The sequence below is a fragment of the Rhamphochromis sp. 'chilingali' genome (assembly GCF_963969265.1).
Source record: "Rhamphochromis sp. 'chilingali' genome assembly, chromosome: 3".
NCBI lineage: Eukaryota > Metazoa > Chordata > Actinopteri > Cichliformes > Cichlidae > Rhamphochromis > Rhamphochromis sp. 'chilingali'.
In genome coordinates this window covers 37,439,297-37,456,551 of record NC_137931.1, presented here as the reverse complement: position 1 = coordinate 37,456,551, position 17,255 = coordinate 37,439,297, and the positions used below count along the sequence as shown (strand labels likewise).

Sequence of the window (17,255 nt, the reverse complement as noted above, 5' to 3'; positions counted from 1 at the left end):
CTAACCTACCATCCGTAGTTGTGGTTGTCATGGAAAGGAACGCTCTGAGTGGATTCCGCCTTCGTTTCATTCACCGACGTTTCAGAAAATTATACGTTTCTATCGGACTTTTATTCCTCGTGATTGTATAAAGTCACCCACAGAGAGACAAAAAACAACAGCTTTGCAACATGATAGCTGTAGCGGTAGTACACCGAAAAATGAGACGATCGGAGTTTTATATTCTCTTTAAGTCTTTTATTCATTACCAAACGGCTAGGTGGCGAGGTAGCAAAATTAGCATTATAGTTGCAGCAGCTGTTGCTGTATTGTAAAAACTGATAACGAAATTTTTAGTGCACATAATAACCATACAGCAGCTCATAATATTCAGAGTTCATTCATGTGTGCTTTATTTATTTACTTTTTTATTTACTTAATGGCTCTGAACCAAAATATAATAAGAATGCATGATATTCACAAGGATAGCTACACTAGCAACTCTGCATTTTTGGAATAAGAAGCATGACAGTAAAATTAAGCGTATGAGAAAATAGCCCAATTACGTGGCTAATATTTGTTTTTTTTTCGCCTGTGTACATATTTAAACAATAATTTGAATGTGTTTAAAGGTACAGTAATGAATTTTTGAGGATATGAAATAGAAAAAAATATTGTACTCATAAATATACATTGATTAGTGTTTTTCTTTTTGTTTGTTTGTTTTTTAATTGCGTCTTCCACACTTTTAAGAGGCACACGTTTTAAAAGTTTTATTAGTTTTACAAATAATTAAGATTATTTCATCAAAGATTGTAAAGGAAAAATGTACACTGGGATTAACTAATAAACAAAGCTAACATAGCTAACACATTTGAATATTAATTGCATTTGAAGAACTTAATAGAAAAGTTAAAATTTTATTTGGAATAACGTGGTATTAGTTTAGTTATGCTAAAACAAAGACAGTATAAAAAAAACAGAGCAATGATTGTGAGACAGATTGAACATTGCCTACATTTTAAAACTGATCTCACAGCTACAACAAAATAAGAAAAAAAAAACACAAATAAATTAATTATTGTAAAAGTAGAACAACAACAGTTTATCACACCATCCACAACTGCATCCAGTTGCACACTGCTTCTCAGTCTGCAGCCCTCTTCCGCTCTGCTTCTTAGGCCTGAAACCCATTAATCAGTGCTATTAACGAGTTTGTAGATAATGAGATGCTGACCAGATCAGACATCAGCAGATATCAGCAGAGCGCACATGAAGTCTGGGTATCAAAATCTTTGAGTAGCTCTCATGGATTGAACCACTGTCAGGGATGCAGCATTGATGTTCTGCATAAAAAATTTCAAATTCTGATTCATCTAACCACACAGCAGTTTCTAAGTTACCTTGGTCTATTCTAAACTAAATTAGACCCATAGAAAATGACAGTATTGCTGGATGATGTTCACATATGGAGCTTTCACCTTTGGTTTTGGATGGTACAGTGAACTCTGTTATAATACAGTTATTTCTGGAAGTGGTCTTTAGCCTTGTCGCTTGCACAGATGTACTGTAGATCATGAGATCTACAATACAAAGTCTTCACAGTTTATACTGAGGTACAGTATTTTGAAGTTAATCTGTAATTTGTAGATGCAATTTTTTGCAGACTGGTGAAACTGCCCATCTTTACTTCTGAGAACCTGTGCCTCTTTAAGCTGCTGTTTTTATATGCAATCATGGTACTGAACTGCTGACAGTCTGATTAGTTATGAAATGTTACTCCAGCTGTTTTATTTTAGTACTTCTTACTTTTCCAGAGTTGTTTTGCACCTGTCCCAACTTCTTTGAGATGTGCTGCTGCATTCAAATTCCTCATTAGCTAATAAAAGAATTCTCCCACAGATTTTAATTCTGTCTCTGTCCATGACTAAAACCAAAATAAGAGGTTATTTATTTGGATAAATAAAGTGGGAAAGTAGAAATATAGGTATAGTTACTACGTAACGTGTTTGTCAGTTTTTATTTAATATTATTACTAAAATTAGCCGTTTTAGATTACACTTGCTTGTTCTTCCCGCCTTTCCTTTTGGCTAACGGTAGGTGTCGCGCTTGCGCTGCAGCTTTGTTCTCCCACACTTGTTATCCCTGCAGTCCATGGATGGAGCTAGTTTAGCTTAGCTGATTTAACCTCTCCCGAGTGTGTCAGTGTGTCGTTCTCGGTTTGTAACATGAAGTAGGAGGATACGGCTGGAGCTGCTGCGTTTGAAACAGCGTAAGGTCGCCACTTCGTTTAAGAGTTAGCGTACGATTTATTTTTTAAAAAGTTGTTCCTTTTAAAATAAAACCAGTTAAAAAAGATGAAGTATGTGTAACGTAAACCTGGGATATTACTCCGTGCCAACCCGACGAAGCTTTCCTGTTCACCGGTTCATCCAAAACTTGGATTCTCAGGTAAGGTCCGCCGTTTCAGAGCGACTTTTGTAATATTTTTCCCAAAATAGCTGCGCACCTCATGGAGTAGGTGAGTTTCTTTGATTTTGCTGGTGTGGGACGAAGTTTGTGTTGCCTATGTGAGCGACCAGGTCGGTGTTACTCGGCTTATTTGGTGGTTGAGCTGGATGGTTTCCATTGTGCTGCTGGTGCGTTTAATTCTCTCGCACGTAAGAGCATTAAGTTTAAATCACCCTGTCTGCAGTTTGACAACAACAGGTGTTACAGGTTTCCTGCTTTAGTCTCGCAGAGCTCCGTACAGATGGACGTAGAAGATATTTTATCACTTAAAGAAGTTAATAAATGAAAGTCTGCATGTTCGTGGTAGGTTCCTTTCAAAATAAGAGCCCTAAATCCAATGTTTTGTCACTGTAACCAGAGTCCGCGTTATTTTTCAGGCGTTTTTATTTAGTTTTAAATATGTTTTATTTCTTATAGTTCCGCTCAGTTCAGCTTCCAAAGTGTTTTTACTTTCCCAGTTTACCTTTTATTTCTTAATTTGTTTACTGTCTCGTCACTTTTTTATATAATCTAATCTGCACTGTGGCTCATTTCATATAAAATCAACTTATGTTATTTTGTTCAGTAATTTTAGTATATTAAATAAAGTTTTGTCTTCATTTCCTGAATTTTTTCAGAATTGGAGTGCCTCGAAGTACATACGGGTGGGTTGAAATGTAGTTTTTTCAAGCATTTTTAAACCCTCATAAGTTCATATCAACTGGAGATATCTACATAAGTTTTTCATGGCTGAAAAACACGTTATGCTCTGTCACAAAGTACTGCGAAGTCAATCAAAAGCCAAAATCTTTGTTTGGGCCATTTTTTTTTTCTATAATCAGCTCTGAGCATCATTATCATGGGATATAACAGAGTTTCAATAGCAGCTGTATCAATTTAATGTCTGTGAAACAGAGTAACAGAAACAGTCACTGGCACTCTGGAACCTTTGCCTGTTTCCTGATGATTCACTGGAGGAAAACTTCAAAAACTGCAAATTTTTGGGTAGACTTTTATATGACACATCTGCATATGGGATAGGTGGCTGGTGAAAACATGTTACATTATTTCAAAGGTTCCCTTTTCTTTTCTTTTTAACATACATTTTGATACCAGGCCCATCTTTTAGTCAGGATGTGTTCTGTGCTAAAAGACTTTTTCAATATGGTCAACACTCAGGAATTTGGAGGACAGAAGGAATCCTGGTTAGAAGTTGAGCCGGTGTTGCAGCAGCCAAAACATTAAATATAACATGCCGCCAAATAGCTCAAATAAAGTACAAAACTTGACAAGACAAGGTAGCTCAGTAAGGTAAAAATAAACAAAATAAAGGAGTTTTATAACATTTTTAAAAAGTAAAACAAAGAAATGAGCTCTGTTTAAAAAAAAAATTAAAAAAAATAAACAAATAATTGCCAAGTAAAAAGCTCAATAGAGGGACTTCAGTTAGTAAAAAATATCAACAAAATACAATACAGGTATTGTGGTATACGCCAGGAAAGATTTATACTGATGTATCAATAGCCATGGCATCATGTATGTTGTCTCATATGAAAACTGGAGATGAACTGGTGTTTATGAAGTGCTTTTCTAGTCCTACGGATCTTCAAAATGCCTCAAACTAAAAGATAGCATTTTATTCTATGACCTTTAGGCCCTTTATTCACCTCAAGAACTTATGTCTTTTGAAGGAAGATATGAATCCTATGAGGCGTATAGTGTTTGTAGTAAGTGTCTGTATGGCTGTGGTAGTTTTTGTGTGATCTTGGTGACAAACTGCAGTGGTTACATAGCTCTTAATTTACAGTGAAACATCTTATCAACCAGTCTAATTCAGAGTCTTTAAGTTTTTCCAGCCACTGGTATGTGACACATTATTAATAAAAAGTCAGTAGTTTATTTTTTAGCCAGTGGAAGAGATGCAGAAAGTGATGAGTTCATTGAGTTGATTTCAATGGGAGTTACAGCTTTGTGTCATCAGCATATCACTGGGACAAACTGTGCTAAAATGGTATGCGTTAGAAATAGACTGGACCAAACAATAAGCCTTATGGAAACAGTCCCCTGTGGTAAACTATTATTTTAGAGCGGTACCCATTATGATATATTGACTGGATATCTATCTCTCCTTTTTTTTTTTTTTACTTTTATAGCAGTACAATGGATGCTGAAGGATATAAAAATGATCTGCGCTGTACAGAAACGGAGAGCTTTTGGCATGTGGTGCAGAAATCAGGAGATCTGGATCAGAGGAGCAGAGACTGTGAGAGCTTCAAGCTGGTGGAAGTATTTCTGTCAGGAGGTGCCCCGTGGGGGTTCACGCTCAGAGGGGGACTTGAACACCGGGAGCCACTGCTCATAACAAAGGTAAATATTTTCATTTAGTCTTTTTATAGTAAACACAGGTGAGAGTTAAAGTGCTGAGGTTGTGAGTCAGAGAGCAGGATCTAATGCTTTTTAAAAAAAATCTAATCAAGCTTTTGAATTTCATCTTTTTAAATGTTTTTTTTTTTTTATTCAGACAGTGATGCCATGCTCTGATTTTTCATAGGGATGTAGAGGTCAAAGTTTTAGTCTGATGTATTGCTCAATTTTGATTTAAGGACTTTAAAGAAATGTTATAAATGATTATATTTAGTGGTTTGGTAAATTTTCAATAGCTGTCATAGATCACCCATGGACAAAATACAACAAATTGACGATCTCAATTGGGCTGCTGATGTCCTCAAACAAAACAACCTCCCCGCTTCAAAAAAACTAAACAAAAAAAACAATCAATAAAAAGTGTAGCTTGAGGGCACTGACCATGTGCCATACGGCTGAGAGCGGCCGCTCCGGCTTCAAGTCCGACCCAGGGGGCCTTTGCATGTCTCTGTCTCTCTCTCTTGCTCTCTCTCTATTTAAAACAACATTTTTTTTAAAAAGTGTACCTTGGACAGGAACAGTGTGCACCTGCATTAAAAAGCAAATATCAGCTGATTCTTCACTGAGCCTCTCATCCCTCGGATGGACTCAAGCTCCATCATCTTGGGCTATGGTTTGCCTCAGAGAGCTCTGGGCAGCAGCTCACAGCAGAATAAGGCTGACCGTCACCAGCTGCAGTTCAAGACGGTGGAGTTAGTTCGTCCAATCACAGGATGAGGGTAACAGCGACCAGCCTGCTAAAACAGGAAAATGAGATGGGAAGGGTCGGTGCGCACTGTGTGGTGTTGACTGAACTTTAAAACGAAGAGAATGTGGATTGTCCTTTTAATATGAAGGAAAAACCACTAACAATGTGTATTATGTTATTCAGTGTGGTGCTCGTTGATTACTAAATCAAAATCAGTCTGCCCCTCTGAAGAAGGATGTTGCCCATCCCTGGTACAGACTTCATTCATACATGTGTTTTTCATAATTATTTTTTTTCAGTTTCTTGTGTAATATTTCAGTGTGAGCTGCTGTTATTTGACTAAAGTCAGCATTTTAAATCCCCGAAACCTAAACATTAAACAGGTCAAGCACCATATCTCATTTGCTATGTGGGTGTTTACGTGAGCTGCAGTTTGCGTACAGCACCCAGCAGGAGGAGAGTGTGTAACCACAGAGCCTGCCAGTCAGCTCTCAGACCTCAATGAACCCTCACTGTAAGCTCATTTCTCTGTTGACTGTGTAATGATTGACAACAAAAGACCTTGCTAGTTATTTGACTCGGTAAAATACCAACTGCTGTTTGTTGGGAGCTGTGGCATTGCTTGGTCTTAGTTTGCCATTCCTGTGTTGACGTTCCAAAGTCCATCCCAGATGGATGAGACTCCACCACAGGACACTTAGGACCACTGCCACCCCGCAAACGTGATTGAAATGACTCGCATCCTGACTGTTTACGAGCTATCCATTTCATGGTATGCTGCAGTTTTTTGGTTTGTTGGTGTCAGTATTTATTACTAATGTTCTGGCCCTGAACATCATAATAAGGACCAACAGAAGCGGACCTGTTTGGATCAGATGGTGAGATGTTAACTCTTTACTCGCAGCTTTTGATCTGTAAAATATTTAATAGATTTTTTTCAGACTCTTTCCTAGTTGGTGTAATTTTTCTTAATAATCTCATAAGTGAATTAGTCATGGCTAGGATTTAACAGAGTTTAGTTAGCTGTCACTTAGCCTCTGGTCAGTGTTATTATATCTCACCTGGATATTTGCTTTCTCTTACTTTTGTGCTGGGGTAGATTTCATTTGGAGGAAAGCTTGTGGTGCCAGGATCTGGGGAGGAATGCTGCTTTGTTTGATTTTCTAAATGTAGTGAATTATCCATGACAGTTCGACGCCTACTGGAATGGCATGATGGGATGAATTAAATCGGGGTTAGTGATTTGTGCTCTTTTGGAGTGGCTCTCAGATTATAAGCAGTGATTTATGAAGGTGGGTTGGTGAATTATTTGGGTTAACTAGACGATGATGCAACCAAACCTCGTGTTCTTTCTGATTGATAGGAGGACAAAATTAAGAGCATTTCTCCTTTTTGCCTAAACAATGACACACGTAGGTGAAAGTGCAGATTAGTTGGAGGGTAAGCCTTGGAACATGGTAAACAAAAACTAATAAAACAAGTCATGTAAAAATGCCTTAGTTGGTAAAGAAACACAATCTAACTTAAGTTAAAAAATAATATGTATTAAAATGGTAAGAGAGGAATTCTCTTTAGTTTTAGTCTTTTTGGACATGTGTCAACAAAAACATCACAATCCTTTGTTGGCTGTTTTTGTGCCTTCATGTGCAAGAGTGGCACATGTGAGCTAGAATGAACTCTTAATAGTTGTTCAATTTGAAGAAAAGTTAGACTAGTGGTGTGCTGCTAGGCCATGTGCAACTACATTTGTAGTACACTATGCTGAAACCCTGCCATCGTGATGTTGTTTGCACTTATACTCAAGGCTGGTGTGTTTGCATTGCTCTGCTATCACAAGTGAAACTGATCATGTTTAACTTGAAGTGTTATGTTTACTGACACAGTGGAAAAGAGGACACTTTATAACCGGCCAAGTCCATACACGGATTGTTAGAGTTATGAAAATTCACATTATCCCATTATCTTCTTTGTGCTCATCAAAATATTGTGTTTATACTGCATATTGTTAGGGTCTGTGTCATGATTACATCTCTTCATATTTCTGGGAAAGTACCCGTCAGGCTGTGTCATAGATACAGTCGCGCTGTATCAGAACTCAAGCATGACAATGCAGGAACTTCACACCTTTGGTAGTTTCCTGTACTTCACCCACTTTTCACTTTCCAGTATCCAATTTGACATTCAGCCCCAGTCAACCCTGTGAGGTCTAAAACTTCATCAGTGATGACACAAACCCTCACCTTGTTTTTTCCCCTTTTAGGCAAAAAGCATTTGAATAGTTTTTGATGTGTTCCAGTTAGAATGATAATTTTGTTTTGTTTCCCAAGTCTTCTGAGAACAGTTTTTTAAAAACAAAGTACATGTTTCGATAGCAGAGAGTTAAGCTTGGGGTTATCAGTGATGACAGCCTGGACCTTATTATGTTAAAGAGTTAAATTCAATTCGCCATTGAAGTAGAAGTAACCTACAGCCATCTCAGTCTTATAGTGTTTGCTTGTAGCTCATATTTTTGAGTGAAAATTAATTTGATTTGAGATTTCTCCAGTAACGTGATCTGCTTGGATTACGATCCAAGCAGACAGATGCCAAATAAGGGCCCTGATGGCAGCACATCATAAAGGGAGCGGGGATATATTCCAGGCTGAAGGCTGCACCTTACAAATTACCACATCCAACCATATTTCTTGCCATCCAACCATATTCGCTCCATTGTTAAAAGGTTGGATGAAGTACAACTGAGAATAACATTGCAAAGTATGATTGTATGGTGTATTCCAGACCTAGAATACATCATGGTTAGGTCCTGGCCTTTCTATCATCTCAAGGGATAATTGCAGTCTAAATAACACTGCAAACTAATGCTATGTTAGTACATGAAATGTTACACTTTGCCATTAGCAAATATCAGAACTTGCATCCAGAAGAAGTTTTCACTGTCACTATGGACTTTAACCAAGCTAACACCTTTTCGTTAATTTCACCGGAGTGTCAAGCGTCATACAAGGCGCAAGAATGTACTGGATTGTGTTTACACAAATCTAAACAATGCATTCAGGGCTTTACCCTGTTCCGCACTGGAGATATTTCTTTGCTAATGCTACCTGAAAATAAACCAGTAATCACCGCAATAGCTCCAGACTTCCAAGTCATTAGCAAACCTCCACTCTGCTCAGCTGTTTTGTCCTATAAGAGGCAGAAAATAGATGGATAGATGCCTTTTATCAGTACACAGAGACTGTCACAGCAATCGAGGCAATTTCTAACTAGAAACGTTGGCTTATCTCGGTCTGGTGACGCATGAGTTATTCTCTAGTGAGTGTTGACGTAAAGCATGGCATTAAACAGAAAAATGTAACCGTACCTCCAGGAACCCTCTATAGAATTTCAGGTTACTCAAACACATCTCCCACTATCACCATGAGCACAGGCCTTCCCCAGGAGGTCTAGGTTGAGCCTTCTTCTGTATTCACTCTTTATCCATAATCTTTACTGTCAAACAAGATGACAGAACAGATGACCCAACAGACATTGGTTTATCTCCAACAATAAGAATACACACAGGCGAAAGGTAATGAACATGGCAGCTCCAGTAGCAGTCTTATGCTCAACAGCAAGACAGAGGAGACCGTGGCAGATTTCAGAAAGAAAAGAAATGCCCTGAGTCCAGTGACCATAAACGATTGTGGAGAGAATCCACTTTTTGTGAAGGCTAACCAAGGATTGCCTACCCAGGTTCATTGTTTCTGCACTGCAGTGCTTTGACAATAAAGGTTATCCTTGAATCTTGAGTTTTATTGCTATATTAATGTGAGAGTCAGTTTCAGCCAGTTCACAGGGAAGTTGATTGATGTAAATGGCATCACTGACCTAACCCAACATGAAAAAACAAAGAAAAATACTGACATTGTGCCATCAAGGCTTCGGTCTTAATAACCTACACCTCTCTTTACAGTTCATAGTTTTTCCTCTTAGTTTTGGTTTCTAATAGGTCCATGACTTTTTGTGAAATCCAGTTTCAGTGTGAGTAATGAGCATTAAGCACCTAATTTGGTTTTGGCAAGTATGTCTTTCATGTATCAACCAAAAGGGCATAGTCTCCCTATTTGTCTGCTTAAATCAGTACTTTTGTTGGCTCTTTTTCTCTTAGGTCCCTTCAGTTAAATATTTTATTGTAAATGGGCCCAGAGTTTGATGACAGGTTCAGGCTACTGGTTAAAAATATCCTGGATCTAATTAAAATTCTGAACATTCTTCTCATAGCTCAGTTATGCTCAAGGTCTTTGTGGACTTAAAGCCCTTAGCCCCAGTAAACTTAAATAATCCTGTTTTACACAAGACAGCTGGGTATGCAGCCCTAATATGTTTCCTCCACTAAGGGCTACATTTTATATGTAGCAACATATAGTTTGCTCTTAAAGACATCCTTCAATGTCTCTGTGCTTACATGCTGTGATAAATCACGCGCAGGTGAACAGGTTTTAGCAATTAATGAATCCTCTTTGTGACCGCGTAGTTTTGAGTGCTCTAGAATTGCTCAACCTCTTAAGAAACGATGATTCATAGAGCAGGATTATGGTTCATGTGGGGCAAAAGACTTCAGAACAGAGAGATGTCTGTCAGGAACCTCATATCTTGCATGCTTTGGCAAGGAGGCTAGAGCAGCTAGGGATCGGATCGCCAACCTTCTTATTGATTGATGATCTGCTGTACATCTTGAGCCTAAGCCACCCCAAAAAGAAACTTTGAGGAATTCATATCTTGGGTATGTTGAACTTGGTTCATAGTACAAAGCGCAGGTTCTGAAGATCCACTTTAACCAAAATCTACATCAAGTGGACAGTTGCTTTGAGTGCTGCTACACCAAGTTAATCAACAGAACAATGGTGACCAGCTCTAGTCTGAGTTGGAGTTCAGCCACAGGATGAAAGTCTGCCTGAAGAAGCAGCGGATTGCTCTGGTATTTGTTTGGAAACCGTTCCATATTCTGTTTTTTGTTTTTTGTTTTTTTTTAGTACGCCATATGGATTTAGAGCATATAATTTTAAACATACTCAAAATAGTTGGTACAGATTGTTCAAAAGAAGTGTGAATACTCTTCTATCACTTGTACTTCTGAAAGTGTCATGACAGAAATGGTGTCCAGTAATTTATTCCCGCCTGCTTGGAATTGATGGCAATAAAATATCGAGGTGAATAACTGTCACAGATGTGTGGGTCACAAGCAGATGTTTGTAAAGTGTCTTAAAAAGTGCTCAATATTATTGAAAAAAAGTTCACTTTGGGGTTACTTTCAGTGAGTTTTTTTTTTTTTTTTTTTTCTCCTTCCTTGCTCGAGCTTTGTCAAAGTACAGTGACTATTCTTAGTAATGTGTGCAAACATGATACATAAGCTGTGTGTTCAGCACACTGCGCAGGAGATCTGTCAGTAGAAAAGACTCATCCCTTACCCTCATCGCCACCACATCCTTCCCTTCATGACCCACATGGGGACAGAGGGCTATTTTTGAGGAGTCCAGGATGGCTGCAGTCAAACTGATTGCAGCCTGAAAGGAGATGGTAAACAAAGAGCATGGTATGGTTCATGCTGATTGAGCTTTAATGGTGAAACATGCTGGAAGAAGCAATGTGAATCCCCTGCCTTCATGTCATATGAACAAAAGCCCTGACATTTTGTGTGGTTTTTAGGCTGTTCTCCGGAACCGTTAGATTTACATTATTCAAATCTTCTTTTCCTTCTATGTTTCGTGTTAATTTGTATGAAATGAAGAGACTTGCATGTAGCCCAAGGGTGTCATGGGCAAGTTGCTGATCTTGAAAACAGCTTTTCTTGTATGTGCACTGCCTAAACAGCAGTTTGAAGAAAACAGTTTTTACCTCAATTTTTATACTGAAAGTTATTTTTTTAAAGGTATTTTTTTAAACTTGTTTCTGTCCTTCTGTGATGTAAAAGTTAGTGTTCCTGCGCATATAGGAACACAAGTCAAACATTAAATGCTCTTTCACCTGCCAGCTCCCGAGTATGCCACTGTATCAGTTGTGAGTGGGTATTTAAATAGGTATTTATGCCCCACTTCTCTCTTATACAACCTCATACTTGACAGGTGCTATGTATTTTTTTCATGTGCAAGCTACAGCTATTAGCTGTTACTTTTACGTATAAAAATACCCTGAAAGCGTTAGCAAGACTAAAGAACTTCAAGTATTTGATTATGTAAACAAATTCAGACTATTCGTTGACAGCACCTCATATCTTTTTAGCTGAAGGTTGGCCTCTAGTGGATTCTTCTGGTCCTAGTTGCCCAGTTAACCCTATATGTCACACCCATAGTTGGTAAAGACTCGCTTAATCCAGGATGAGTTTATTTTGGGGTTTTTTGGCTATAATTTTCACTGATTTTCATTTACATCCACCTGTCTGCTGTGTGGATGTGTCGGTAATTCATACTCTCCATACTCCACAACTGCTGCCACACAAGCTGTCTTGTGACCTAAGCATCTTCAGCGATGGCTTTGTTTCCTTTTTTGCTTTCCTCTGTTCCTAAACTAGCACCACCTATCGTTTATGAGACTGCAGCAAGTACATCATGGCTCAAGCGCTAGTACAAATGGTTACGGGGTATGAGGACACCACAGTTCACCCGAGCAGTATCCTGAATCCTTTTTGTTTTTCTTCACGCTGATGTGTTGCTGCAGTTTTAAATCTTACCATATTTGGCTGTTTAGGTTTCTCCATCATTAACCAACACAAAATACCACATTTAAATCATAGCACACCACTTTTATGAACTTCTTACTTTCCTCTTCTTCCTTTTTTTTTTTTTTTTTTAATTTTTTTTTTTTTTTTTTTTAAGGATTTTTTTTATTTTTTTTATTTTTTATGCTTTTTGGCCCCTTTCACATCTGAAATGAGTCCAGCACCCTTGGCCTTCAGTAAGAATTGGGGCCACAAAAGGGAGACAGTTTAGAGAAAGGAAAAACATCACGAGATTTATTCTATACCGTTATACCGTTTGCTTCCTGGTGTCTGACACCTCTATTTAAGACGTTTTATGTTAATTTTACCCAAACCAAAACTACTAAGTTAAAACTGCCTTCATGGGAAACTCGGTGCGATTTCTGTTTCTTAGTACAGGCTATAGTGTTTCTACAAGTGGGAATAGTTTCAACTTTCAGTGAAACTGAGGGTGTTTTGTAAGCACTTTTAAACATTGTAACTCTCAGCAAATGTATCAGTGATTCTCTACAGAAAGCATGACCATATCAGGATCAGATCAGGAATCTCTCCAGCCAGCATAAAAATCCACCCTGCCTGAACCTCCGCGTTACAGAAAAATGAAAATAGGCTGCAGTGTGATTAGTGCTATCTGGGGCTCTGAGGATAAAGGCTGTATAAGAAGGAATGGTCTGTAAACCTACACATACTTGTGCAGTTGAGTCATGCAGCCCCCCTCTCTCAGGTTGAGTGCTTGGAGGACTGATAATCAGCTGCAGATTTCGACTTTTGTATGTTAATGTGCCAACCGCCAAGCAAAGTCTTGCAGCTTTTCTTTCCACGCTGACCATCATGCCATCATGCACGTCTCACATCTGAGTTTCTGACCTTCTGAACCCTCACGATTTCTCACGTCAGGGTTCCCATCTGTGTAAGCTGTGCTTCAGTCAGTGTATCTAAAAGAAGTTCACTGTGTTCGCTATACATCCCTTTGTGCTATTCCAGGTGTTTTTTCCCCCTCTCAAACAAACGCAGAACAGTTTGTTTTTTCATCATCATCACGCCACCGGCTTGTTCAGCAGCCTTTTGAAGTGTTTTATAGCCTTTGATTCGTCTCTTTAGAAGTCTGCTGGCCTGCTGTTCATTTTGATAACCAGTGGAGTGTGTGTTCTGTCACTGCTACTCTATAAAATCTACAGAGAGTGAATGTCAGCAAGAGACTCGGCTCTGACACATTTTTAAAAATGTTGAATTTTATTAAAAAAGCAGAATGTAGCTATGTTGCCATTTTGAAAATGAAAGTATTTCATGGTGATGAATCACAATGTGAAATTGCGGTTCGATAAACAATGTTTAAAATACCAATATGAAAAAAAGAACTATAATTAAAGTCATCTTTAAGCTTGTTAATCATTTTAAATATGAGCTAAGGAAGGTGATGTCTTTATAAAAGCTGTAAAGTAAGGACTTGCACACCTATTTCTGTCCCTGCGTGTTATTAGTATGATACCAACATTCAATTTTTAGATGTTAGCATTATCCTCAATGTCAGTGTGTGTTTAAGGACACCTGCTCTTATTTACCTTGGATCAAATGTATCACTCTGCACAAAAACTCAGCAGTCATAGCATTTATAGACACAAAGCAATTATCTTATACCAACAGCCTACATTTTAGAATATTTGTTAGACTGAAATACAAAGCATTAAACATTAAAATGAAACTCTTCATAAGCTTGTCAACTCACTCCTTCTTGCTGTTGAGCCATGGCTCGCTGTTCATGGCAGGTAAAAATGGCCTTCAGGCCAACAGGAAATGGCCCGGTGCTCCAAACACATAGTTTAATACAGTTTTATAAACCAATCCGTTGATTTGACCCTAGCAGCTGGCAATATAGCCTCAGAATTCAGTCACAGTATTTCAAGGAAAATGAAGTGCGTTTTCCATCCTCCTTTTCCCATGACCTGCTATCATTGATAACGCACTGCCTAATTCAAAGAGTGACTCTACTACCACAACTTGCCAGCAGCAGCCACACCATTATAGTACCAATAGCAGTGAGACGGATGCAGTTACATTAGCCGTTACTCACTGTTCTGCACCGTTTGCTGTCATAAGGAGTGCAACTAACAAGCGCTCCAGCGACATTTGCTTGAGCCAGTTTGTTTACTTTTGCCCACATATCACCCGCTATGGTTATTTTCTCCTCACCTGCCTTGGTATCCCAGTTGTACTCAACGGTGTCTTTTTGCCTCAAGTGGTGAAACAAGTTTGTTGGTTTCTAATTACTTGTTTTTATCTTTGCCTAATATTAAAAACAGTTTGATCTGAAACAAAAATTAAAAAGAAATCAAGACATTAAGAAATATTTTTCACAACACTGTCGCTCCCTTCTAAGGAGCTGACATCCGAGACCGACTCGCTGCGCTCACACTCAGACACGTTTGGGTTGTTGCTGTGTACACTACGGAGCATAAACACACAGTATGTCATTGATATCTCAGTGTGACACTTTTATATCATGTAAAAATTTATACTGTTAACATACTGGTATTATACTGGTATGGCAGACAGTGTGATACTGCATAGTTGGCTCGGTAGTTGAATATTAGCCAGTGGCGGATGGCGGTAAATGCCACTGTATTTAGAGATTTATGTCTGGGCTCTAAGTGAGTCTGTATTTGTATTTCAATTATGTATTTGTTTATTTAGCCACTATTGGCAAAGTAAAACTAACGTTTATGATAATCAAAAGTCATACAATCACACCATTTTTTTAATTGTTTATTTAATTAATAATCCTAAATAAAATGTGGCTTTATTTAAAATGTCATATTTACATGACATTTGGGTTTAAAGGTTTGTCTTTTTTTAATATTTTGAACAGTTTATTAGATAAATAAGAATATAACAGTTTAATTTAAATGAATTCACTGAAATAAAACTCGTGTTTGCAGCCGTTACACAAGCACTACATTTTAAGGTCACACCAGAAGGTTTTTAAAACTACAGTAAATATCAGGGATTTGCTTATCAGCAGTTTCAAAGTGCTGAGAGGCAATAAGTAACACCAGGCTTAGTTTGTATCAGGATACTTGATCTTTTTGACAACACAGCAGTGGGAGCCTCTAAGATATAAAAAGTCTCTTTTAAACTGTATACTCTGTACAGAGGGAGCTGTTAGCTATTCTATGATGTAACAATAATCACTATAAGGGTAAAATCTACCCCATCGGGCAAGCTTTTGTTATATCCATATTCATTTTATTGTTTTTCTTTCTTCTTCTTTTTGATGGAGGAGTTTATTAGTTTTTTTTTTTCCTTGCATACATAAAACTTTCAAGAGGTCTTGTTCTTCTCTCCAAATAAAAGTTGTAATGGCAACACATTCAAACATTTTTATTTGATTTAGTTTTCATTTTTTTCGAGAATATATATTTTTTTAAGTCTCGCAGTAACAGAAAAAGTCTACAGACCTGTGTTAAGCAGGCTATTGAAAACTCTTTGTCTTGGCTGCATTCAGGATAATTAAATTTGGAACGTTATGTTCATAGATGTAGTCATCCCAAAAGAGCCAAGAAATTCACTGTTTTGCCTTTTTAATCTGGTAACTTACTTTTGGAAGTAAGTTGTTATAGTGAAATTTCCTTTTATAATATATTTCTTTCTTACTACTCAGAAGAGTAACTCTTCAGAGTAGCTTTTTTTTTTTTCTCCATTCCTTGGGGACATTGGTTATGTTGTCCAGATGATGTGTACCCTACCTGTACATTATACAATTTTGCTTTCCAGTCATTTTTATACCAAAAGGATTTAACTGACAAAGATCAGTCAGGTTGAACAGTTTTTATCTTGTGCATTGAGTATCTGCCTCAAGGCTTCTGGAGCAGTAAATGTCTCCACTCGGGGTCTGTTAGTCACAGTTCACTGCAAAACATTATAGCGCCTAAAATATGTTTAACTGGATAAATCCTTCCAGATGTCAAGGACATCTATACAAACAAACTGGTAATAAAAAAACACACAATTATGTAACAGAACAAAAACAAAACAAATAAACCATAAAGGTAAAAAAAGAAGAAGAAATTTTAACTACAAAATAAATCTAGTAAATAAACAGAACCCTGACATAATTCTTAAAACTATAAGGAGTTTCGTTTGAGCTGACAAAGTCAAGCATATTTCAATGTGAAAAGATTATGAATATCGGATATTTAAAGGCTATTTTATTTATAATCAAAATCATTAAGGCTTTGTTACCAACTTTCTTTGATACCAAAGAGGCATTAAAGAAAAATCGAGTTTCTAAATTCATAATATTAGGCAGCAGGAAGGTTAGTCATAATTTGAACAAATGAAATGTTCCATCAGAATTGGAAAATTGTTGTAAAGTATATTCTTAAATAGCATACACAAATATATCTGCACGTGACTTTCCATTATTCCTGCCCACACCATTGGATCAATTACTATGAAAAATGTGTCTATAATTTTAAAATGATCACAACTGCATTTATAAACATACAACTAGGGTCCTATGACACCACTGAGTTGCTTGAAGGTGAAGTAACTCTGTTTTGTGTCTGCTTTCCAGGTTGAGGAGGGCAGTAAAGCAGAAGCTGTGGGTCTGCAGGTGGGAGACGAGCTTGTCAACATCAACGAGATTCCCCTGACTGGATATAGACAGGAGGCAATCTGCCTTGTAAAGGGATCCCACAAGACCCTCAGTCTGGTGGTGAAAAGGTAGGTAACCTGTCCCCAGTTACAGGATGTTTACATCCCCGTCGCCCGATGGGTCGCTGTGGTAACAACTCCAACCATGGAGATGGAGGATCCTGCTTCTCACAGCTGTTTGAGTGTATGCAGTCCAGCCTTTCAGGGATTTCACTATTTGAGTTCCCAGCAGCTGGATGTTCCTGTTTTACCAGGTTGTTTTAGCCCGTAGTCATTAGGAGTTAGTGG

At 37.9% G+C, this 17,255-nt stretch overlaps 1 protein-coding gene across 6 annotated transcripts in view; it reads left to right on the top strand.

The window, feature by feature from the left end:
* The first annotated feature begins 2,156 nt into the window (after positions 1–2,156).
* The window catches only part of shroom2a (shroom family member 2a), a 44,371-nt gene continuing 29,272 nt past the window's right edge, over positions 2,157–17,255 (top strand). For 2 of the 6 annotated variants that reach the window (XM_080877181.1, XM_080877178.1), the window contains exons 1-3: positions 2,157–2,430; positions 4,623–4,836; positions 16,888–17,036. In XM_080877181.1, the coding sequence (XP_080733307.1) occupies positions 4,630–4,836; positions 16,888–17,036 (356 nt within the window). In that variant the 5' untranslated portion in view covers positions 2,157–2,430; positions 4,623–4,629. Of the gene's footprint in view, positions 2,431–3,107; positions 3,135–4,622; positions 4,837–16,887; positions 17,037–17,255 lie in introns of all 6 variants that reach the window. The other 4 variants (XM_080877183.1, XM_080877182.1, XM_080877179.1 and 1 more) reach the window with 3 other exon arrangements.